Here is a 26493-nt window from a genome sequence, read left to right as displayed (position 1 = left end):
CTTTCAATAATTTAGCTACTCAAGTTGCAATTTTAAATAATAATTTTAAGAAACTGAATGTTACTGCTGTTTCTAATTTAGTTTGTGAAAATTGTGCAAGTAATCATCCTAACTTGGAGTATCAAGTTGGAGGCCCATATGAAGCAAATCCATCCAAACAAGTGAACTATGTGGCCAATAATCAACGTCAATACAATCCCAACTCCAATTATTTCAACCAAGGGTGGATGAATCATCCGAACTTCTCATGGAGTAACAACGCTCATGTGCAAAAACCACCATCCGGTTTCCAATCTCAAGAGAATAAGCCAAACTTGGAAGAAGTTTTCACCCAATTTATGCAAAAGACTAACATTTTATTGATGATACTAAAGCAAATTTCAGGAACCAAGGTGCAAGTATTCGCAACCTTGAGCATCAAGTGGGGGAGATTTCTAAGTTATTGATGAAGAGAACACAAGGAGCACTTTCTAGTATCACGGAGACAAATCCTAAGAAGCATGTAAAGGCCATAACTCTTAGAAGTGGGAAGGAGTTAGAACAATCAAAGGAGGCCGAGCAGCAAACAAATAAGGAGGATACTTCGGTTTCAAAGGAACATGATGCTTCCACTCCTATATAGCCATCTATTCCAAAACCATCATCTAACGCCATCCATTTTCCTCAAAGGTTGAAAAAACAAAATTTAGATAAGCAATTTTCTAAATTTATTGATAATTTTAAGAGCTTACATATCAATCTTCCTTTTATAGATATGATGGAGCAAATGCCGAAATATGCTAAATTCTTAAAGGAGGTGTTATCAAATAAGAGGAAATTGATGGACAATGAGAAGGTGATGCTCACTGAAGAGTGTAGTGCCATTCTTCAAAGGAAGCTTCCTCCTAAGCTAAAAGATCCAGGGAGTTTCACTATACCTTGCACTATTGGTGATTTTGATTTTGATAAAGTTTTATGTGATCTTGGTGCAAGTGTTAATTTGATCCCTCTTTTTATTTTCAGGAAACTTGAACTGGGGGAAGTGAAGCCTACTACGGTATGTTTGCAGCTTGCGAATAGATCTATCAAACATCTAAAAGGCATTATTGAGGATGTTTTGGTAAAAGTGGATAAGTTTATATTTCCGACTGATTTTATTGTATTAGATATGGAAGAAGACCGGGATGTTCCACTTATATTAAGAAGACCTTTCCTTGCTACAGGCAAAACTCTTATAGATGTTCATCAAGGTAAGTTGATTTTAAGGGTTCAAGTTGAACAAGTTACGTTTAATGTTTTTGAGGCTATGAAATTTCCATCTGATGTTGATGCATGCTTTGCAATCAGTGTTTTGGATAGGGTGGTAGCTGAAACATTTCATGAAACTTTTCCCAGTTCACCTTTAGAAAATTGTATAATGAATGGTAGAAATTTAGGAACTCTTTGTGATGATGGTGATATAATTGAATGTGTTAATAATCTTGATGTATTGCCAACTTATGAGTTTCCAAGAAAGTTAAAATTTGAGGAATTAGAGGCCATTCATGTTAACAATCATACATTAAAGAAGGAGCCTCCTAAACTTGAACTTAAATTGTTGCCATCTCACCTCAAGTATGCTTTCTTAAAAGATTCTAGTTTTTATCCTATTATTATTAGCTCTTATTTGAATGATTTGGAGGAGGAAAAACTATTAAGAGTTTTGAGGGAGCATAAGAAAACTATTGGATGGACTATTGATAACATCAAGGGAATAAGCCCATCGATTTGTATGCATAAGATTCTATTTGAAGAAAGCTACAAGCCAACAGTTCAACCACAACGAAGATTAAATCCATCTATGCAAGAAGTGGTTAAGAAATAGGTTGTGAAGCTTTTGGATGCAGGTATAATTTACCCAATCTCGGATAGTACATGGGTAAGTCCAATTCAAGTAGTTCCTAAGAAGGGAGGTATAACTGTACTGAAGAATGATAATAACGAACTTATCCCTATAAGAACGATAACCGGTTGGAGAGTTTGTATTGATTACCGGAAACTTAATGATGCCATAAGAAAGGATCACTTTCCTTTACCCTTCATTGACCAAATGGTGGAGAGACTTTCCAGTCATGATTATTATTGTTTTCTAGATGGATATTCAGGATACAATCAAACCCCCATTGTTAACTATTTCCTGATGAGTAGCTTTTTACAGTTGAAGAAGCGCCATGGTATGCAGACATTGTTAACTATTTGGCTAAGAAGATTTTGCCTCATGAGCTTACTTATCAAAAGAGGAAGAAGTTTTTCTCAAATCTCAAGTACTATATATGGGATGATCATTTCCTATATAAGCAATGCACCAATCAAATAATTAGGAGATGTATGCCGGAAGAGGAGATGGAGAGTATTCTGCATCATTGTCATTCCTGTGAAGTTGGAGGACATTTTGGAGCTACTAAAAATGCAGCCAAAGTTTTGCAATCAGGATTTTATTGGCATTCTCTTTTAAAGATTCATTTAATTTTGTTTTCAATTGTGATAGATGTCAAAGGGTTGGGAATATATCTAGGAAAAATGAGATGCCTCTAACAAATATTTTAGAAACAGAATTGTTTGATGTATGGGGTATTGATTTTATGGGTCATTTTCCATCCTCTTATGCTAATCATTTTATTTTGGTTGTTGTAGATTACATTTCCAAATGGGTTGAAGCTGAGGCGCTACAGACCAATGATGCTAGGGTGGTGGTTAAATTTCTTAAGAAGAACATTTTTGCAAGATTTGGTACACCAAGAGCTATCATAAGTGATGGAGGATCTAATTTTTGTAACAGTCAATTTGAGTCACTATTGGGTAAATATGGGGAAACACATCATATAGCTACTCCTTATCATCCGCAAATAAGTGGTCAAGTTGAGGTATCTAATCATGAGCTCAAGCGAATTCTGGAGAAAACAGTTAATTCTTCTAAGAGGGATTGGTCAAGTAAGTTGGATAACGCTTTATGGGCTTATAGAACAACATTCAAAACACCTATTGGGATATCTCCATGTCAATTGGCTTATGGAAAATCGTGTCATCTTCCGATTGAGTTGGAACACAAATCATTTTGGGCTATTAAACTTTTGAATTTTAACTTATGAACTACAAGGGAGAAGAGATTGTTACAATTAAATGAGATGGAAGATTTCGGTAATAATGCTTATGAGAATGCTAAGATTTATAAGGACAAGGCAAAAAGATGGCATGATAAGCATATTCAGAAGTGCGATTTTGAAGTTGGTCAACAAGTTCTTCTTTTCAACTCATGTCTCAAGCTTTTTCTGGGTAAATTAAGATCGCGAAGGTCTAGTCCATTCATAGTTAACAAGGTTTTACCATTAGGAGCAATAAAAGTTCATCATCCATCAAAGAGAAATTTTACAGTGAACGAGCAATGATTAAAGCACTATTTGGGAGGAAATTTTAGCACCGAACGGGTGTTTATTGTGCTTTCAATTCTGAAATAGAAAAGTGGAGAAAGTCTAGCTAACGACTTAAATTTTAGCGCTTTTCGGGAGGCAACCCGATTTATTTTGAGCAATTTTATTTTCGAATCTTGAATTATTTTTAGTTGTTAGGATTTTTATTAATTTTGTTTGTATTTTGTTTCAAAGTTAATTTAGTTAGTGAATTTTTAGAGTTAATTGTTTGGTAGTTTGGGATTAATTTTATTTTTTTATTTTTAACTACTTTTCCTTTATTTTCAGGAGAAAAATGGCTTTTTACATACCTAGTGAAATGAGCCGCGGCGGGAGGCATTGAGTGTCCTGGCTGACTCTTCAAATGCTGCTCATAAGAGGACTCGAGGCTAAACTGCAGCGACTGGTAAAGCTTTGCGCCGTAGTGGTCACCCCCAATTGAATTTCTCTTGTAAAAATTAGGGTTTTGTGCCGCAGCGAAAAGACTTGAGCGTCGCTGCGCGATAAGACACTACTAAATGAGAAATGAGCAATTTTTTTATGTGCCCCAAAATTCATCAAAAATGGAGTTTTTATTTTCCTTACTTTTCCTTACTTTATTTTCTTTTGTTCATTGAGGGCAATGAAAGTAATTAAGTTTGGGGGGAACGATTAATTTCTTCTGGGTTTAGCTAAGTTCGGCTAAAAATGCTTCTTTTTTTTCAAAACTTCTTGATTTTTTAGCATTATTTTTTGAGTTGATTCATATAATCAATGATAATATCTTGATTGCTATGATGCATGGTTGTTGAGATGGAATTTGATATTACTTAGATTTTGAGGATAATTTGGATGTTTGTTCTGTTTGGATTTGAGATTCGATGTTGGTCTAGTATGGTTATTTTGATAACGATCCTGTTTTGCATGCTTAGAGACATTTTATTTAGACAATTATGGATGATTCGAGATCTCAACAAATTTTAGAACTTGGTTGATTGTTACTCAAGGCAAAATCCTACATTTTCATGTTACTTAGGAGATGATTTAGGCCATTTTTGGATTGTTTGAGCTTTTCTTACCTTACCCAGAATATTTTATCCGCTAGTTACCTATTTGAGCCTTTTTATATAATGTTAGCCTTATTTTTCTTTCTTTAAGCCTATCTTCCTACCTATTTTAAGCCTAAACACTTATCCTTACCCTTAATGAGAACATTTACATGTTTGTTATTTATTTTGTTTGAGAGCAAAAATATCTTATTGAGGAAATGATGGAAATGTGTATTGTTAACCCAGTTATAATTGAGAAATAAGTTTGGGGTTTTTGAAGAATAAAAGGAAGAGTGTGCATAAAAATAAAAATAAAATAAAAATGGCATTAGGGTGAAATATGTGAAAAGTGCTTATGAGCATGAAAGAAAGAAAAAGTATGAAAAGTTTCAAGAAGATAGGAAGTGGTGTTAATATTAAAAGCTCTTGAGTCTGTTACATTTTGTTCAATTGTGAATGTTCTCATTCTTTGAATTTATCTTTTCCATTCTTTGTGAGCCAACACCTTAGCCTAACATTACAAGCTTATTAAAGACCTTTTGATTTGAGGTAACATGATGAATATACATAAGTGGATAGTAACAAGAAAGCCAAGCCTATGAGATTTGATATCATACATTACTTGTTAGAGGTCGACTTTGTCTATAATTGTTTTTATAAAATTATCTAGGTAGTAGAATTGATTGTTTGAAAGGTTACTTACTTGGATTTTTCAGAAGATTGAAGGTTAGTGATTACTACTCAAAAAGTGCTATTTGATAGCTTATAATTAATCCTTTTTAACACTTTTGAGTAGTAGTTAGTGCCTTTTAACCCAATTAGCATGTTAAGGCCCCTTTCAATCAATTCTAATCAAATTGTGTAAGTTTTGGTATTTTTGTTAGTATTTTGATCACCAAAGCATTAGGAGATTGAGGAGAGTTATATGGAATCCTTAGAAAGCTATGGGAAGCTCAGAGGCATGAAGAATCAAAGCCTTGAAGCTCTTTTGCCATAAGCAAAGTGGAAATGCAAAAGGGGAAGCAAAGAGGATTCAGCCGTGGAGCACTCTTGATGACAGTCACTGCAGCTAGTTTTGGAGCACTTCCTGATGTCCAAATTATGCATACAATATGTCATTTGAAAGCTTGGGAAGTCAACAATCCAATGCCTCAAACCGTGTGCAATTTGGATCTGAAATGAGGAAGCTACAACCATTGGAAGATAACTGCTCCAAGCTGAAGGAAGGAAGACTTCAGTAAAGTGCTGCGAAATCACCATTTTTTGTTGCGAAGTGATTTCGCAGCCTTTTTGCACAGTGCTATGGAGTTCCCCTGAAGCTTCACGCCGCGATGGAAGCCAAACACCTCAAGTTGGAAGTCCACTTTGCAAAGGTGTTGAAGCAGCTGGCTGCTATGAAGAAATTTCGCAGCTCCTATTGAGTACCTGCGAAATTTCGCAGACCTCATCTTTCACCTGCGAAGTGGTCCTTAGTGCTTCCTGATATTTGTAACCGACTCTTGGAGATATTTTTCATTAGATTTTTGTTGCCTAAATGCCTAAATTCTCCTTGTAAGTCACCAATGATAGTTTTCCTTAGTTTTTAAGTTAGGAATTTGGCAAAAATATCAAGGTAATAGCTGTAAGTGTAATTTTGGTTTAAAGGGAGCCCGAGGAGCCTGTTCTGTGTGTGCTGGTTGTTGAATCCTTTGTACAGTTTTGGGAAGGAAGAAAAATACAGAGCACTTGCTCTGTTTTTCCTATATATTCTTGGCTTCTCTTTCATTTTCATTTTCTTGCTAGCCAATCAAACTTTGAGGATTTTTCCTTAGAGGATGAGAGGCTAGGCTCTTTGTCTCTTGGAGCTAAGGTAACCGGGTAAGTTTCCTCAGGCATAAATTGGAAGTTTTGTTGTTTTAGTTTGGAATGAAGAGTAAGTGTGTCCCATGAATGGTTTCTACGTTTTTAGTTAACTTAAAACACCTTGGAGTCACCTGGGCCAACACTTGGTAAGGCAAGTGATTTCTAACCATGGAGATGCACTAGTTTACCCCTTGCGAGCCTCTGGTAGGTGACTTGAAGGTAGGATTTTCTAGAATAGCCAACACTTGGTAAGCTTTTGGACTCTTAGGAGACATCCATTAGTTACCTCTTGCGAGCTTTTGACGGGTAATCCAAGGTTAAAGATCACCTTGAATGGTAAAGGCTAGTGAGAGGCTCAAACCATTGCAAGTTGCATCAGTGAGAGAATTAAAGCTGAAATCCAATTGAGGGATGCATTTGTGCAGCACCTATTAGAGAATTGACTTTATGTTAATTCTCTAATGTGAGGAAATGAAACAAGTGACCGGAACTCTCATTTTTGTATGATGAATCTGAGCCTAGTGATCTGAAACTCCAAGAAACACTTTTCTTTGTAAGAAAAATCAGTTGCTACTTTTGGTTAGCTTAAAACCAAACCTTTTTCATTCAAACGTCTTTATGTTTTCTTTTAAAGCTAACCTTGAAATAAAAAGGCACCAATTCAGCTTTGAATTAATATCATTTGTGAAGTGAAAACCCATCCCAGTGAACGATCCTAGAGCCACTATGCTATAGTAGCTTTGTCTTTGCTACCCTAGTATATGGTGTAATAGGTTATAAATTTTGTTGATTAATCCCTCAATCAAGGAGCACCAGCTGTACACGAATCAGCTGAGACACCAATTAGGCATGAATCAAATGGCGCCGTTGCCGGGAATGGTGCCACTTTGCAGTGATATGATCTTTTGAGAACACTTGTGATCTTCATCACAAGTTTGGTGACTTTTCTTTTCTTTTTACTAACTCTTTTTAATTGTTCTTTTTCTTTATTTATGTTTTAGTTAACCTTTCAGCTAGTTTTAGTTTACCTTAGTTTTTTTTTAGAATTGTTTTTCTTTTGTTTTCTTTTGTTTTCTTTTGTTTTCTTTGTTTTTAATTCACAAATTGCTAGTTGTGCATGCCATATTGAATACGAGATAGCAGAGGAAGCCATGAACTTCATCAGTTATGTGGCTGAATTTTCAAGAGAATGGGGTGAACCAAATGCTAGAGATATGGGAAGAAGGACGTCTCAACCTAAAGCTAAGGGTGAGATGTATATTTTAAATGATGGCATAGACATGAAGGCAGAGATTGCAGCTATGGAAAGGAGATTGGATGAGCTAGAAATGAAGAACATGCAAGCCATCTCTCAGACACCATTGCAAGCTATGTCTTGTGCCATTTGTCTATCTTATGAGCACTTGGTGGAAGAGTGTCCTATCATTCCAACGGAAAGGGAAATGTTTGGTGATTGCAACACCTACAATTCCAATTGGAAGGACCATTCAAAATTCTCTTGGAAGTCACAGCCACCTCAGTACCAGCAACCTGCTCAAGCACCTCAGCAAGCCTCAAACCTTGACCAAGCTATGATGAATCTTAACAAGGTCATGGAAGACTTTGTTGAAGCTAACAAATCCATCAATGCTCAGCTCAGTCAAAGAAATGACTGTGTAGAGAAAAAGATGGATGAAGTGCAAAATTATCTATCTCAGAAGATAGATAATCTCCAAGATTCAATCTCAAGGTTTGCTAACCTCAACACAGTGCAAGAGAAAGAAAAATCTCCTTCTCAACCTTATCAAAATTCCATGAGTATCCATGAAATGGAGGCTCAAAAGGGAGAATCTTCAATGGTGAAGGAAGTTAAAACGGTTATCACTTTGAGTGGTAAAGAGGTTGATATGGCCACATCCAAGCAAGAGCATGAAACAGAGAATGAAACAGAGAAAAAGAAGAGGGAGGAAATTAAAGGAAAGAGAAAGGGAATTGTTTCCATTGCCATCATACAATGCAAATCTCTAGTGAAGGATGCTAACTTCATATGGGATCCGGGCAAGCTGAATCAGGATCAAATTTTTTGATGGACTTAGTCTTTCTTAAGACTAACTAGTCCATAACTTTTTGTTTTACTTTTTACTTGTTTTAATTTTGATTTCAATGTTTTAATTTTGATTTCAATGCTTTAATTTTGATTTTAATGCTTTAATTCTACTTTGTTTTGATGTAATATAGGTTTTTGGATGATCAAAATCAGGAGGAAATGCAAAGGAAGAAATCGGGAAGAAATCGGAGCGAAAACAGAGCAAAAACAGAGCAAAAACAGGGGAAAACAGGGGTCTGCGAAATTTCGCAGCCTCTGCGAAATCGGCCTTTTGCTGCGAAATCACTTCGCAACACTTTTTAGCCCTCTGCGAACGGTTTCGCAGCTGCGAAACCAGTGTTTGGCACACGAGTGCCACTCCGCAGCACAGGAGCCCCCATTTCGCAGCTGCGAAGTGGGCTGCGAAGCTCCAAAGCATGAAATCCTCCATTTCGCAGGGAAAGCTCCATTTGGAAGGGTGTTTCGCAGCTGCGAAACTACCTTTTGGCACACGAGTGCCACTCCGCAGCACAGGAACCCCCATTTCGCAGCTGCGAAGTGCTCTGCGAACCACTAAGGCATAAAAAAATGCAATTCCGCAGCGATTTCTCAGCGATTTCTCCATTCCGCGGGGTGTTTCGCAGCTGCGAAGCCACCTTTTGGCACACGAGTGCCATTCCGCGGTACAGTGACCCCAATTTCGCAGCTGCGAAGTGGGCTGCGAACCACCAAAACATGAAAGATCCCATTTCCGCAGGGAAAGCGCCATTTCGCAGAGGATTTCGAAGCTGCGAAGCCAACTTTTGGCACACGAGTGCCATTTTTGCAGCAAATTGACCCTTATTTCGCAGCTGTGAAACGGTTGTGAAGCATAAAAACTCTCAATTTCGCAGCCAAAGTCCCAATTTCGCAGGGTATTTAAAAGCTGCAAAATGGCTGCGAACGTAAAAACTTCCAATTTCGCAGACAAAGCTCCATTTTGCAGGGCATTTTTGGGCTGCAAAATCACCTCCAAGCTTCGAAATGGTTATGAAATGATCTCCAAGCTTCAAAATGGCTGCCAAATCGCCTCCAAGCTTCGAAATGGCCTTCAAATTGTGAAATTGACTTACAAAATGGAGGGAAGTTTGCAAAAACACCTTGCAAAGCTAAGGGAAGTTGCTAAAATGCCAACAGAGCCCCACGCACCAGCTGAGTACCCTCTAGAACTCATGAACAGCCACCTCTCCATTTCAGCCATGGCCAAGACTAGAGGAGAGCCCCGTGCACCTTGGGATCACACACATGAAGCCTTTCACTTCATTTCTTACCTCCTTAAAACCATCAAAGCCCATAGCTACCAACTGAGAGCTCCAGTTGAGGAGACTATGCCATCTAAGGAGACTACCGGAACAAAGGCCAAAGTGCTGATCCAGCCCACTCAAGAGGCCACCACAGATGCATCAGCTCCACATGACCTTACTATTACTTGATCATCTCTTTATTTTTTTTGTATTTACTTATTATATTAGTATACATAATTCCATGTTTTGATGTCTTATATTCTAGGATTGGATGTATTACTGATGATGCATCATATATAGACATCATTTTTGTTTAAACTTGGCATTTTTCTATTTCCTCTACTCACTGATTCTTTTGTTTTTTGAAACATGTGGTTTCTCCTCTACGATTCAAACTCCATGTCACTCAAGAGGTACCACTTCCTCCCTATTTTTTAATCGCTTTTGTCACATTGAGGACAATGTTCAGCTTGGTTGGGGGAGAGTTGAGGAAGTAAGTATTGCTATTAATGCTAAGTTATTTTGGTAATTTAGTTGTTTTTTGCTTAATTTTTAAAAATTTTAAGTTTTTTATTCTACTCTCCATGGTTATTAAGGAAAAATTTTCAAAATGAAAAGGGAGAAATTGAATTTTTATCTTTTTACTTGACTTAGAGTTTGTATTATGCTTACTAAAGTTGATGAATTGTTGAAACATCTATTGAATTCAACCTTAGTTCTTCCACTTTAAGCTATTCACACACTGTGCACACTAGGTTCCGATTATAAGATGAAAAACTATTTCCCTCTTGACTTAGGAAAATTTTAGACTTGGTACCTTTGACCTCATTTAATAGTGTTGGGACACCTTATGAAAGGCCAATGAGCCTTTGAAAAAAAAAAAGAAGGAAAAATGTTTGCTTGCCTTGAAACCCGAGCAAGGTCTGAGGGGTATATGGTGAAAATCTTTGAAGCCTGGTGCCCTAAGCCTTAATTGGTTGGGAGTCACCGACCTCAATGCTCGTTACATGGGTGGATAGGTGGAGTTTAGCATACTGTAGGTGCTTGGGTATTAAAATTCATTCTCAAAAGTCCGGGGTAAAATCCGAGGAGTTAGTGGTTGAAAAATCCTTAAAGCTTGATGCCCTAAACCTTGATTGGTTGGGAGTCATCGATGGACCCCCGTTACATGGACAATTTAGAAAAGAATGCCTTTAAGCTTTGCACTCCTACAAGAAAAAATTGTGAAAGAAAAGAGGTGCGTTCTTAGCCTATTGGAGGTTGATCAGTTTGCTAAGCTTTGAAAAAGAACTAGGTTGAGGGGAGAGATTAGTTTGACATACTATATTCGGAAACTAATAAGTAACACTTAGATTTTTGTGGAAGAGTAAGGTTTGACCCTTTGGGAGTGGAAACTCTTTTGAAGCTTAAATTTGCATAATGCCTACTCTTTATGAATTGTGACTAGGCAAATTATTTGATATCTCCTGTTGAAATTTGAAGTTATATTTCTTTGATGTTCCATGTGAGAGTTAGATCAGTCATGCCACTTAAACATTTTTTGAAGTGATCAGCATGATGTTGTAAATTATAGTATTGTTTATTTTTATTTTTCTCTCCTTCATTGCTAAGGGACTAGCAATATGTCGGTTGGGGGGAGTGATTACTACTCAAAAAGTGCTATTTGATAGCTTATAATTAATCCTTTTTAACACTTTTGAGTAGTAGTTAGTGCCTTTTAACCCAATTAGCATGTTAAGGCCCCTTTCAATCAATTCTAATCAAATTGTGTAAGTTTTGGTATTTTTGTTAGTATTTTGATCACCAAAGCATTAGGAGATTGAGGAGAGTTATATGGAATCCTTAGAAAGCTATGGGAAGCTCAGAGGCATGAAGAATCAAAGCCTTGAAGCTCTTTTGCCATAAGCAAAGTGGAAATGCAAAAGGGGAAGCAAAGAGGATTCAGCCGTGGAGCACTCTTGATGACAGTCACTGCAGCTAGTTTTGGAGCACTTCCTGATGTCCAAATTATGCATACAATATGTCATTTGAAAGCTTGGGAAGTCAACAATCCAATGCCTCAAACCGTGTGCAATTTGGATCTGAAATGAGGAAGCTACAACCATTGGAAGATAACTGCTCCAAGCTGAAGGAAGGAAGACTTCAGTAAAGTGCTGCGAAATCACCATTTTTTGTTGCGAAGTGATTTCGCAGCCTTTTTGCACAGTGCTATGGAGTTCCCCTGAAGCTTCACGCCGCGATGGAAGCCAAACACCTCAAGTTGGAAGTCCACTTTGCAAAGGTGTTGAAGCAGCTGGCTGCTATGAAGAAATTTCGCAGCTCCTATTGAGTACCTGCGAAATTTCGCAGACCTCATCTTTCACCTGCGAAGTGGTCCTTAGTGCTTCCTGATATTTGTAACCGACTCTTGGAGATATTTTTCATTAGATTTTTGTTGCCTAAATGCCTAAATTCTCCTTGTAAGTCACCAATGATAGTTTTCCTTAGTTTTTAAGTTAGGAATTTGGCAAAAATATCAAGGTAATAGCTGTAAGTGTAATTTTGGTTTAAAGGGAGCCCGAGGAGCCTGTTCTGTGTGTGCTGGTTGTTGAATCCTTTGTACAGTTTTGGGAAGGAAGAAAAATACAGAGCACTTGCTCTGTTTTTCCTATATATTCTTGGCTTCTCTTTCATTTTCATTTTCTTGCTAGCCAATCAAACTTTGAGGATTTTTCCTTAGAGGATGAGAGGCTAGGCTCTTTGTCTCTTGGAGCTAAGGTAACCGGGTAAGTTTCCTCAGGCATAAATTGGAAGTTTTGTTGTTTTAGTTTGGAATGAAGAGTAAGTGTGTCCCATGAATGGTTTCTACGTTTTTAGTTAACTTAAAACACCTTGGAGTCACCTGGGCCAACACTTGGTAAGGCAAGTGATCTCTAACCATGGAGATGCACTAGTTTACCCCTTGCGAGCCTCTGGTAGGTGACTTGAAGGTAGGATTTTCTAGAATAGCCAACACTTGGTAAGCTTTTGGACTCTTAGGAGACATCCATTAGTTACCTCTTGCGAGCTTTTGACGGGTAATCCAAGGTTAAAGATCACCTTGAATGGTAAAGGCTAGTGAGAGGCTCAAACCATTGCAAGTTGCATCAGTGAGAGAATTAAAGCTGAAATCCAATTGAGGGATGCATTTGTGCAGCACCTATTAGAGAATTGACTTTATGTTAATTCTCTAATGTGAGGAAATGAAACAAGTGACCGGAACTCTCATTTTTGTATGATGAATCTGAGCCTAGTGATCTGAAACTCCAAGAAACACTTTTCTTTGTAAGAAAAATCAGTTGCTACTTTTGGTTAGCTTAAAACCAAACCTTTTTCATTCAAACGTCTTTATGTTTTCTTTTAAAGCTAACCTTGAAATGAAAAGGCACCAATTCAGCTTTGAATTAATATCATTTGTGAAGTGAAAACCCATCCCAGTGAACGATCCTAGAGCCACTATGCTATAGTAGCTTTGTCTTTGCTACCCTAGTATATGGTGTAATAGGTTATAAATTTTGTTGATTAATCCCTCAATCAAGGAGCACCAGCTGTACACGAATCAGCTGAGACACCAATTAGGCATGAATCAGTTTGAATGGAATGAATGTCTGAGTAATCCTTCTAATTTTTGTAATGTTCGATAGATTCTTAACGGTTTTGTGTTATTAGTAATTTTTAAGACAAAATTATGAATTAAACTTGACGAATGAATTTGATTCTGGAAGTTTAAGAAGTTGAGTCTTGATTTAGTTTGTGATTTAATTGTTTTTAGGTTAGATTTTATTTTGTTTTTTCTTAAGGACTAGCAAAATGTTAAGTTTGGGGGAATTTGATAAGTCGATTTAGAGCAACTTATTATCTATGATTTAACTTGATATGTCATTAGTTTAAGAGTAATTTTATCTCAACAATCATTATTTTTATTGTTTTAGGTCTCAAATAGTCAAGAGTATGAAAAGTGAGCAATATAAGGCAAAATTGGAATAAAAATATGAAGTTCGGTGAAAATGTGAAAATTGCCACGGCGGGAGCTCTTAAGCACCGCGATAGCCTCTTACGTGACAATTTGCGTAACTCACCTGAGAGGAAAGCGCTGTTGTAGGAAGGACTTAAGTGGCACGACGTACACATGTGGAAAATCATAGTTAGGGACCCGAGACAAAACCGTCGCGGCTAGAGGAGCTTGTCCACCGTGGCGCTTGAAGGAATTTCAAAAATCCAAGGAACCCGAGACTAAAGCACCGCAGCGGGAGACACTGAGCGTTGCGGCCCGATATTTAAAATTTGAAAATTATTCGTCCTTATCTCATTCTGTTCAGATCCGAATTAGGTGGAACGTCAGTTTACGATACTAGGGCTATAAATAGACGAAAGTAGGGTTTATTTGGGGATCTTGGAGACCTGGGAGAAGGAGGATCTTGAAGATCTAGGAGAAGAGAGAGCTTGGAGAACAAGAAGGGGATTTGCAGATTTTCTTCTATTTTTCTGGTTTATTCTTCTCTTTTCTTTATGATTATAATTCAAGATGTTTGTTCTTCCTCTTAAGATGAACTAATTTCCTTTGTCTAGGGCTGAGATGTAGCTCAATTACGATTTATGTTTTTGATTGGTTTAAATTAATTCTCTATTTTGCATCAATTTATTTGTGTATCTATTCTGCGCTTAATGCTCTCAATTCTTAAGGGCCAAGTTTTTATTGATTTTATGTTTTACGTTGATAACGAGAGTTAGAATCTAAATTAGATCCATAGAATAGATTACGTTAGAATGAATGAATAGTAGAGATACATTACCATGTCCGAAGAGATTAATAGTTAAATCTATAATAATTCCATAGATCTTAATTACTCCTTTAGACTTAAATTCACATAGAGATATGTTGGGTTAGTAATTTAAGGAGCAATCTGATATATTTTGAGAGAAAATATTGGTTGGCTTAGGGAATTAAATCTCCAAATAAAGCATAACAAGAATTAGGTCAAGAAATCAATTACATGAAAAGTGTTTGTAGTGAAATCAAAAGCCCTAGATCATTTAAATCATAAGAGTTTGAATTTATTTTCTTTAATTGTTTAAGTTGCTTTCTTTTACAACTTTAAATATTTGGTTGATCAAATAGTAGTAGAAATAATAAATTTTAGTAATTAGTAGCATAGTACTTGTGGGTTCGATATTTTTACTTAGGTACAATTATATTACTTAAACGATTCATATACTTGCGAACCAACACATCTATGACCACCTTGGAATGGTGGTGGTTGAAATAGAGACTTTTTTTTTTTAATAAGGAGCAGTAGAACTAGTGGAGGCTTGCAAGAGAAGGAAAGACTATAGGTGAGGGAGTAAAAGGGAGGAAGAGAAAGAAAGTTGTTTTACAGAGGAGCTAAGGGGGTTTTTCTAAGATTGAAGGGTTTGAGTGAGAGCTGAGAAAATGTGTGGAATAGAAAGAGTGAATCAGTAGATAAATAATTTCAGCTTCAGTGAAGGCCATTTTAGACAAAGCTAGAGAGAAAAAGGGAGGCATCTGGAGTAGCAAAGATGAGAAGAGAAAGAGAGTAACAAGAGAGAAGAAGTAGAGAAGTAGCTCGCCATTCTTTTTCTTGTCCAAGTATGATTATAATATATTTTACATTTTCCCATTTCAAACTGTTCTCTCCTGTTTCTTGTTGATTTTGGGTTCATCTTGATGCTTGAATGTGGACATCAAATATTGTGCATATTTGTAAAATCTAAGACTTATTTTTATGCATTTCTGTCTTATTCTAGTTTGGTTTTTTTAGCTTTGTTTATGAATAACTTGTGCATTTCTCTGTTCACGAACAACTTGAATAAGGATCCATCACTGAATTTGATTATTAAAGATCATGCTCTTGCTTCCTTTTGATTCCACCTATATCTAGCCCATTGCCACTTATGAAACAGAGCTAGGTTTAACCATTTTTTTTCGTTTGTACATGCTCTATTTCTATTTTTACTCTCTTTTATATTTTTGTTTTGGCGTGCTTAGGGGTGTTGAGTATCTAATTTTGGATGCCCATCTTGTTTGGAGTGCTTTTGAGAGAGCCTATGCGAGTCATTTTGCATACAGTTGGAAATTTCAGAATGCCTGTAAAACTATGTGAACCACTGTAATGGAGATAGATTTGGAAGGTGAAGAAGATGATGGCCATTGGTGTCGGGTCGGTTCAATAGATTTAGTTGTAGAAGGCATCTGTAATGTACCATGGTCTTTGAGATTCAACATCACTCAGCTCCACTAGCACATGCCTTCTACTCCTCTCTTCGTTGGGTTCCATTCATCAAATAAGAGGGTCATGAGGTTCTGTTCATGGCCAACGTCCTTGATGACTATAGTCTTCTAAGTCAACCTGAGTGGGTATACTTGAAGGAGCTTTATGCTACTATAAAACCCTATGAGCCTACCCTAGTTGTTGTTGATTCAACTCCACTTTAGTTAGAACCCAAACCATGGCAACCACGGGTGATAGACGACTTAGAGGATTTGGAGATGCTAGCTCTCAACAACTTAACTGGAATCCCAAGGTTGATTGCCCTACTAGTTTGCACATGCAATTAATTCGATGTCATGCAGTTTATACAGAAGTGTGGTCCAAACTTGTGAATATTAATCATAAGATCAAGTGGAACTTAGAAGTTATAGAGTGGGAAATTGTCAAGCTTACAAACGAACTTGAATCCTGTAATATGGAATTAGAGAGTCCAAAATCAAATAGGAAAGAAATGAACTGAGCTTAGAGGATTGCCTATGGGACAGAGTTGAGATATGTAACCACCTACTGTCACTTAGGGTAAAATCCAAGCTTCTTAGCAATTTTATCGGTGAGCATTCTTTGATCATGCATGAAAATCAAGGCAGTGACAATTATTGAAACTCATATGGTGCTCGTGGGCGTTATCGATCATGTGAAAACACCTCGAGGCCTTCGTTCCCTGAACACAGCTTGCGAAAATTTGCTTATGGGTTTGGTTTTGTTCTTAGGAAGTCATCTGAGTTGCGGGAACAGATCCTTTTGTTGGAGCTGGTGTTAATGTCACGTTCATGCTTATTAAGATATTTGGTTTGGAAGCAATCAAATCACGAGCAATGGTTGTAGCAATTTTCTTAAAGTTTCTTTCAACAAGCAAGTCTGTATTTGACCTCCTTCATCGCATCATCTTCAAGTTGATAGAGCATAAATGGCTTGCTATGCATGCATCACACACAGACTTGAATATAGTGATGAAATCCACAAAGTGTCCGATGGGAAAAGAGTTTTTGCTTCAGGATGTAACATGCCTTGAAGACTCACCCTCATATAGCCTTCCAACCCGATAGTCATGAACAGAGTGAACTGCTTCAGGAAGATTGCATGTAGTTCGCGTTACAGTTGAAGTAGGCCATGCAGAGAATTTGAGACAAGCACTTACCCAACACCTTTATGATGGTAGACCTGCCTATTATGTGGGAAGTGAGCCTAAAGCAGAAGAAGTAGTGAAGTTGATCCTCCATCAAAGTCTCAACTCTCTATCCGTCCCTAAACTCCATGCGCATGTGGTCATCATACATGAACACGTGGCCAATTCATTTCCAATTTTCCAACTTGCCGCCAAGCTCTCTCTACATTCGAGTCACCGTCCACTTCTTATTTGCCTACCACCTTCAACTTATTCCCTTATTCATATTCATTGCTTTCCCATCCTAAACATTCATATCCCCATCTATCATACCCACTACTAGCAACTGATCCCACACAAACCTTTCATACCTGTCTTTCATACCCACCAAACCCACTTCTCTTATTATCTCCTTCATCCATTCCACCACAAACCCACTTCTCTCACTACCTCATCCACTCATTCCACCATTTGCTCCCCATAAACTTCTTTCCCATTCTTTCCTATGTGCATGCAACCTGCATGCATGACCACTTCGGTGCATGCATGACCCCTTTGGATACCTCATTTTACAAGCCTACAACTATAGGAAGGTTTTCGTCAATGGCAAGAAAGACTTGTATGTCAAGAATGTACCGAGAACTGTTATGGAGTGGTTTCGAGAAACTCCACTATAGTTTGCATGCAGTGCATTGCTTATTTTCACGGCTCATACACGTGGCAGATGTCATTGTTGGTTTTAACAAGGAACAAACCATATCTAAATCCTATTCATGTAGTGGTATATCATCAGCTATCATTGGAGTCGACATCTCTCATAAATTGATCAAGTTGGAAGCTTAGCTTATACTCTCAAGTTTCAACTAGAGGATGTCATTGAAATGGAAGACTTTGAAGAAGCTTGCCTATGCACTGGAATGACCTATAATCTTCAATCCTTTGGTGCATAGCCACTTCGGCCTCCTATAGTCGATGACCCAGATGCAATGACTTCAATGGTGGACATGAGCATTCGGAACAACATAGAGAGAAAGAAATTGAGTTATTTTTCGTAGGGAACTGTTAATCTCATTGATGACTACTGGCGAGGTGACCACCATTGGCAAAAGAACCAAAGTGCCATGCTCAAGATCATCCACACCAGGTAAGTTGGTGCTTAATGCTTTCTTTTCAATCCGCTCCAGTAGGTTGGGAATCGAATCAACAAAGCAATAGAAACCCCGTACATGCAAGGGTGAATTTTGACTTGAGACTGAGGAGAAACAATTTTTGAATTAGTAGAAGAGGGAAAACTCAACTAATCTTTCTTTTTGGTTAGCGGCTGCATGCTCATGAAATGGTTAAGTCTTTTGTGACATTATTCCAATGGAGGTTAAACTCTATTCTACTACAAGAAAATGAAATTCTTTTGGCTGTGAGGGATCAAATCCTATCATTTGTTAGTAAACTTGATGAGGTTGAAAGCTTTGTAGTACATCTTGTTTTTCGGGTGTTGCATGCTCATGAAATGGTTGAGTCTTTTTTGAAATTATCTTAATCAAAGCTGAAAAAGAAAATAAAGGATCAAATGGTGTCACTCATTAGGCCACTGAATGAGGTTACTAGAGTTGCAGGAGATATGGAGAGAATTAGGGCATTCTGCTAGATTTGGGTGAGTGAGTAAAGGGTAATGCTCCATGAGACAAAGGATTGCGTTAATGATTTCATGATTAAGGTGTATGGGAAAACTGGGCGAGATCAGAAACAGTAGATTGCAGAATTCAGAAGTGAACTTGAGAATGTTAACTCACCACCAGTAAAGCAATTGCAATTTTACGCCAACTGCCTCTCCATCAAGGGCCCCACTCATGCATGGCCACCCTCCGGTGTACCACCCTGAAGTACATGTGCCTGTCATCCTCTTAATTCTTCAGCTTTTGATGTCAAAATTTAATCTTTCAAAACTTCAATTTTGAAATAATTTTCGAAACTCCAATTTTCAAATAATTCTCAAACTTCAATTTTCAAATAATTTTCGAAACTTCAACTTTCAAATAATTTTCAAAACTCCAATTTTCAAATAATTTTTAAAACTTCAATCTTTAAATTTAATTCTCAAAACTTCAATTTTCAAATAATTTTCGGAACTCTAATTTTCAAAACTCCAATTTTCAAATTTAATTTTCAAAATTCTAATTTTTAAATTTGAGTTTTGAAAAACTCCAATTTCCAAGTAATTTTGAAAACTCTAATTTTCGAATAATTTTCAAAACTCCAAATTTCAAATTTAATTTTCAAAACTTCAATTTTTAAATAATTTTCGAATGTCCAGATTTGCAAAATATTTTTCATGCCACTTCGATTTTTTTTTCAAATAATTTTAAGTCCTCGATTTTCGTCCTTCATTAGGGTTTTAGGTCACCAAAAATCCCAATTTTAATAAGTTTGCTACCATTCTCATTCTGGCATGCACTTGTACAAATTTTCTTTGATTTTCAAATAATTTTTTGTTTCTCTTGATTTTAAATAAGCATGAATATGATTTTCATAATTCTAAAATAATGGAATTGATGGGATTAATTCATGCAAAATAAATTGGGCTTTGGTGGGGCCCAACATCCATGATGTTTTTCTTTAAAAATGATTTGAGTGAAGTGCATAATTGCCATTGATGATTTCTCGCTCTATTTTGTGACACCTGTGATATGTTTTGTATTTTTTATTGTGCACTAATCCTGTTTCATGATAGCGCACTTGCTGCTAAGGTACGATTTCACTCCTACTTTGCTTATTTTCATGCATGATTCGTTTTATTATTTGATCATTTCATTGGTATCTATTGATTTCCTTATCAATTGTCTTACGTGCCTTACCTTATTTAGTGGAGACTCAATTTTAGGGACTTAAAGGGGTGCTACGGTCTTTTATCGTACTTTCCTAATAGGTAACCTGATCCTCAAACCCAACTTTGGTTTTTCATAGACTTGTTTTTCCTTTAGGAGTCACACTTAGAGTTTTTATTTCTTATTTTGTTTTTCCCTTAAAAAAAATAATAAAACAAAAATAAGTGGCGACTCCAAGTCTTTTCTAAAAATCATATTTTTCAATAAATAAAAAGCAAGTTTGCCATCGAGTGGGAACACATCGTGCAAAATGCCCCGACTCAACCTGAACCCGGAAGAATGACCAATTGATATAGGTGCAATCCTGACTCAAACTGAACACAAAATAATAATAATACGGCCGATCAATATGGGTGCGACCCTAAAACACAAACCCGAACTGACACGGTGATGACCAATCGATATAGGTGCGGTCTCGGAAATTGAACTAACATGATAAGGAGATTGTCGATCGATATAGGTGCAACCCTGAAAAACCCAAACTGACACAGAAAATGATGATGACCGATCGATATAGGTGCGGTCCCAACACAAACTGAACTCAAACTGACGAGATGAATGACCGATCGATATAGGTGCAGTCCCAGAAACTAAACTAACATGACAAGGAGATGGTCGATCGATATAGGTGCGGCCCTAAACTCTAACTCAAACTGACAAGACGATGACCGATCGATATAGGTGCGGTCCTGACACAAGGTGAACATGAACTGATAGGGAAACGGCCAATCGATATAGGTGCGGCCCCGAAAATCTAGCTGAAACTAACAAAACAATGAATGGTCGATCGATATAGGTGTGGTCCCTACTCAAACTGAACATAAACTGACAGAAAGATGGTCGATTAATATAGGTGCGGTCCCGACTCAAACTGAACACGAAAATTTATAGGAACATGGCCGATCGATATAGGTGCGGTCCTAGAAATTGAACTAACATGACAAGGAGATGGTCGATCGATATAAGTGCGGTACCAGAAACTAAAGTGACATGACAAGGAGATGGCCGATCGATATAGGTGCGCTCCTAAAAACTAAATTGACACGGAAAACGATAGGAACATGCCGATCAATATAGGTGCAGCCCAGACTCAAACTGACGCGATGAATGACCGATAAATATAGGTGCGGTCCCGAAAAACTCAAACAGACAAGGAAATGATAGGAAGATGGTCGATCGATATAGGTGTGGCCCCAGAAACTGAACTAACATGACAAGGAGATGATCGATCGATATAGGTGCAGCCTCAAACTCTAACTAATAAGACAATGACTGATAAATATAGGTGCGGTCCCAAAACGCAAACTAACATGACAAGGAGATGGCCGATCGATATAGGTACAACCCCAAACTCTAACTGAACTCAAACTGATAGGATGAAAGATCTGATCAAGTGACCCAAAGCCAAAGGATAACTAAGATGATAATGCAAGCAAACTCGGTCGAAAGAGATATGCCCCAGTATGACAACTCATGAGGATCAACAATTAGGTCCAAAGATAATGAAGCCTTTGAAATGTCCGATGATCCCAGGGAATGAGGGTATGCCCCAGTATGCAACTCTCGGGGGTCAACAACTAGATCGAAAGGTGCATGAAACCTATGGAAGGTCCAATGATCCTAGGGAATGGGGGTATGCCCCAGTATGACAACTCGGAGGGGTCAACAACTAAATCAAGGGGTGAATGAAACCTATGGAAGACCCGATGCTCTCGGAAAATGGGGTATTCCCCAATATGTGATGATGAATAGACAGAGATGCAAAATGTCTCCAAACCACCGTACTCTAAAATATGCTCATCCATCATGTAATGAAAATGTCCAACCTCAGATAGGTAATGCCAAACAGGACCATGTATCGTGACACCATGCTAACAAAACAAAAGTAACTGATGAATAAGAACAATGATGACCAGTGCTCGAAACTCAAGGAGCAAGCAAATCAACACTCAACATGATAACTGTCAAAGTGAAAACATCGTCACTAATAAATCAACAATCTATCAAGCCCTGCCATCATGGAAGATGTTGAACCTAAAGTCCAAAAGATGTATGAAAACACAACCAAAGTGATCAAGGACTAATCCACGTCTCCTCTTAATCGAGATAGGGGTGAGGTCATGTGTCACGGTGGGATGTGTAGGATAAAATAAGGTGATGATTGGGCTCTAGTATGATAGGAGGCATGAAAGTATCCAGGGTGAAATGTCTAAGTACGAAATGAAAGGTATGTAAGTATCTGAGATCATCCAAGTATGCTGAGAAGACTAAACCTGAGGTATCAATGGCTCCATAATCCATCGAAAGCAATAATCACAAACAGAAAGTCAAGTCTCGATATCAAAACATCCGACTAGGTGGCTATGCCCCAGTGTGCAATGAGAACAACATGAAATAATCCAATGATCTCTATATCACTCGGTAGATGCTCCAATGTTAAGAACCAATCGGATCTCCCTCCGAAAGATGGACATGTCCCAGTATAAAGGATTCAATAGGGTGGCTATGCTCCAATGAAAAATGCTCTCCATCCCGGCTATGCCTCAGTATAAAGCAGTGTATCCAAGTTAACAAATCAATCAATCTCTACTCCTGGTGCCAAAACGGAAACATCTCAACATAATCCATATGAATCAGAATCTCAAGGCTCTATGAATATGAATGAGGTGGCCATGCCCCAGTATAAACCACCTGAAGTGACTATGCTCTAAGATAAATCAAAGTCCATCACCAATGAGAGGGCTACGCCTCAAAATAAATCGTCATCTCAAAAATCAACCATCAATGAGTAGAGTGTGTCCCAATGCAAAGTATCAAGTAGAGTGACTGTATCTCCAATAAAAGTGCTCTCTAAAATGGCTAAGCCCTAGTTTAAAGTCCTCCCACAACTCCTAATCCATCATAATCCACGCAAAGAAATGAACTGACTATGCCTCAATGTAAGGCATCATCTCGAAAGAAAACGCCATCGATGAGCGGGGTGTGCCCTAGTGTAGATAACGTCATCTATGAAAATCCATCATTGATAAAAGGGGTATGCCCCAGTGTAAATCATATCATAGCTCCTCATCCATCATGCTCTAAAAATGAGCTCTAACCAAGCTCGAGTATTGCCCACGTGTGAGCTGTCAAACACAATGTGTGAAGTCATGGCCTCAGGGTGGTCTTAAGACACGGGATGTAACGTAGGCCAAGGTAATAAGGTGAAAGAAATGAAAGGAAACTAGGCTCAAAGATCCCAATGATATAATCCCCATACCCCTCGTCCATGAGATGCAATGCGTAGAAAACGTCATGAGTCCCGGACCTAGGGGTTTCCACATGAAAAGTGATGATAAATGAATGGACACATTGAATAAACAAGTATGATGTGTGTGTACCAAACCCAAGTCAAACATCAAGCAGAATGAGAAAAAAATGAGATCAGATGAGGTAGAGTGAAATGGAGGGATAAAATAAGGATAGAAGAAAATGAAGAGATAGAAAAGTGAGTGATGGTGGTCAACTTGCATCAAAACATGGAAAGTAGTCACATTTGAAATAGATGGAATGATGGATAGAGCAAGAATCCAGAGATACTAAAGAAAGGTCACTCACCTCTCTTACAAAAATCGAATGGGCGACTCATACTATCGCCTAAAACATATACCAAGATAGAATCTCATAAAGAAGCTCTCATACGAACTCTCTCTAACACATGAACTCAATGGAACAAACTAGCACGTTCATACACATGCCTAATAGAGAATAAGAAAATGAACAATGCGGTATCCTTTTTTTTTTCGCATACTCTGATCAATAGTGAATGATCTCCCATGAAATACATAGCTAAATGAATAAACTCTCCCCATGTACTAATGTAACATGAATTCTCACTAACAAGACAACCTCTCAAAATAGGATCTCTGGACCACTACCCATAAGGCGAATGGGGGAAAGAACGTGACAATCCTCCATGCAATGACATGTGAGAAACCACCACTCAAGGTGAAACAAGGATAATGTCGAGTAAGTAATGATCAAAGAAAAGACAAAGAATGAATATCACAAGTGGTGATATGTGATATCAGAAAATAGTGATGAAATGATGTCCAAGTGGCAAATATCACGATGTAGAATGATGAATGAGGCTTGAATATGTATGCCAGGTTTGGAACTCATGACGTATCCAACCATAGCATGGAAGCACTACAGGGTCCCCAACCCGGTGTAATAGGTAAATGAGGTGATGAAAGAAAAAGCTACATGCTTGTGTGAGGCTCAAAGGGCTACCAATGGGTAACTCTATATGTGAGGGTGATAGGGTAAATAAGTTCCTGAAATGATGGCCACCCATCCTTTGACCACAACCTCGAACATCGTGCTTTTAAGATCTCACATGGTCAATACTAAAGACTAGTACTCGTCCAACAAAGTCATGTCAACTCCTCTGAAATCATGTGAAAGCTCCCACTGATGCTCTGTGATAACCGTCAATGTCCTCTGAAAGTCACCTCACTCTATCATCATAAGCCACTCACCATCGTGTCATAAAATCACCATCTCTAATCCTCCCGACTCTCTGAAGTCATGTGCAATGACTCAAATCTGGATACTCCATGATAACCCCTCTGCCTCAACAACATCATCAAGCAATCAAACCACTCTCTCATCATGATCCATCTATCATCATGCAAAGCTCACCTCAGGTCTAACCATCTTGGACTCTACCTAGTCAGATCAAGGAAATGATGGAAAGAATAGGCAATGGTAATGTAATATGCTAAGGTGAACGAGGATGGTAAGGTCGTATAGTGGTATTAGGGGTGGTGTCATGTCAGGCTCAAAATGGGTAGGTCATCAAGCCTACAAAGTCAAAGTATGAATATGGATATGATACGGCTCTGATCAGAAGGTGAAATGGATCACAATCCCAAACTCTCTAGGTTGATCTCCTAATCCTAGGTCAATAGGCTCAACATTCTCCATGATAGGTCAGGCCAATGTGATCATGATGTATAAGTGAAAAGATGTCTCATATCGAAAGCATAACACACATCAACACAAGGTATTTAAAGCACACTCACGAGAAAAACACCACATACCCAAATAAAAGGTCATATCACTAAATGAACCAATGAGTATATCATGTGAAGCGAAAATGACTACAAATGACTGGACTCTCAACATGAAACTACAAACAATGACCTTAAACCAAAAACAGAACTCAACAAAACAAAAACAACTCTGACGAACTGAAAACTGGACTCAACAAAATTGAAATGACTCTGATGATGACCATAATCAGAATGAAAAGTGCTCTAAGCTAAATTGCTACCAAATGATGTACCCATGTCGACTGAACCAAGCCCTCAGCTCGGGATGTCCCAAAATACCATATGTCAACAGTACCATCAACATCCAAATCAATCTACTGAAGACTAAGAGGAAGAGGAACTGCATGTGTAGAATGCGTAGGTAAAGGATTGGTGGTCACACTTGGCCCAGCCAAGTTGACCAACCCCGAATCAATCAAGTCCTGTATCGCATGATGGAGTACTAAACAATGCTCAGTATCATGTCCCTGAATCTTATGATACAAGCAATGTTCATGGGAGCGAAAATGTTGAGGAATAGGATATGGCAAAGGGTGTGGCGCCAAAGGAACAATCAAACCACCATCTCTGAGCTTCTCAAAAGCTCTAGTCAAGGTCATGCCCAAGGGAGTGAACTGTCTCGCGGGCCTCTATGCATATGGTCTAGGCGATGGGTGAGTAGTGGCTCTCGGATGTGATGGTCGTGGCTGCATGCTAGTATGAGCAATGTAAGGCTCCTGAACATAAACCGACTGATACTGATACTACAAATGAGGGAAATGAGCTATGACTGTAGGAGGCCTATAAAGTGAGTGATGCGCAGGCCTCCGATGCTGATAGCTAATAGCGTCAACCTCTCCATGTCTACTAGATGATCCAAATGGCTTCTTCCCCTTACTATCAAGGGAAGGAGTAGCATCTATCCATAATCCTCGAGCAATGGCCTCCTCAACGCTGAAAGCTGCCTGAACCAGACTCTTGAGATCCTGAAATGGAATGCCCATAAGACGCTTACAGAACCTCGGCTATAGGTTCCGAAGAACCATATCAATCTGATCCTGCTCCTTAGGCTGGTCTATCATACTAGCCACTTTTGCCCTCCAACGAGTGACAAAGGAAGAAATAGACTCATTTGGCCTCTACCTGGTGGCCTCCAACTTTCGTCTAGATACATCAATATTGGCATTGAAAGCGAACTGAGTTAGGAACTCATGAGCCACATCCTCCCAAGTGCGGAGTCTCGATGGCTCAACTGAAGCAAACCATCTCTGAGCTACTCCACTAAGTGACATGGGGAAGAGGGCCACCAACTGTGCATCATCTATCCCATGTGCTTTCATGATTGTGCTGTATAGCCTCAAGTGGATCTTGGGACAACCAATCCCATTGTAGCGCTTGATATCTGGCATGCAAACTTGGCGAGCAAGCTAGCCGTATGCCATCCCTATCATCCCAAGTCAAACCTCCATCCTGCAATCTG

The 26493-nt window shown here is 38.3% G+C and overlaps 1 protein-coding gene across 1 annotated transcript; it reads left to right on the top strand.

The window, feature by feature from the left end:
• Nucleotides 1–757: 757 nt before the first annotated feature.
• LOC117909969 lies at nt 758–25691 on the top strand. The gene is made up of 4 exons (XM_034824015.1): nt 758–1229; nt 2124–2192; nt 2653–2949; nt 25555–25691. The coding sequence occupies exons 1-4, from the start codon at nt 758–760 to the stop codon at nt 25689–25691; spliced, it is 975 nt and encodes a 324-aa protein (XP_034679906.1).
• The last annotated feature ends 802 nt before the right edge of the window (nt 25692–26493 follow it).

This window comes from Vitis riparia, unplaced genomic scaffold, assembly GCF_004353265.1.
Source record: "Vitis riparia cultivar Riparia Gloire de Montpellier isolate 1030 unplaced genomic scaffold, EGFV_Vit.rip_1.0 scaffold509_pilon_pilon, whole genome shotgun sequence".
NCBI lineage: Eukaryota > Viridiplantae > Streptophyta > Magnoliopsida > Vitales > Vitaceae > Vitis > Vitis riparia.
The sequence above is the reverse complement of the archived record's forward strand: the minus strand, read 5'-3'. Positions and strand labels throughout refer to the sequence as shown.

Excerpts from the sequence above, each read along its gene's own strand:
- LOC117909969 (XM_034824015.1), top strand. The coding sequence starts at position 758 with ATGGAGCAAATGCCGAAATATGCTAAATTCTTAAAGGAGGTGTTATCA. Across the intron at positions 2,193-2,652 it reads ACAGTTGAAGAAGCGCCATG|ATTACATTTCCAAATGGGTT; the intron begins GTATGCAGACAT and ends TGGTTGTTGTAG. Across the intron at positions 2,950-25,554 it reads TTCTAAGAGGGATTGGTCAA|GATATGGCAAAGGGTGTGGC; the intron begins GTAAGTTGGATA and ends GTTGAGGAATAG.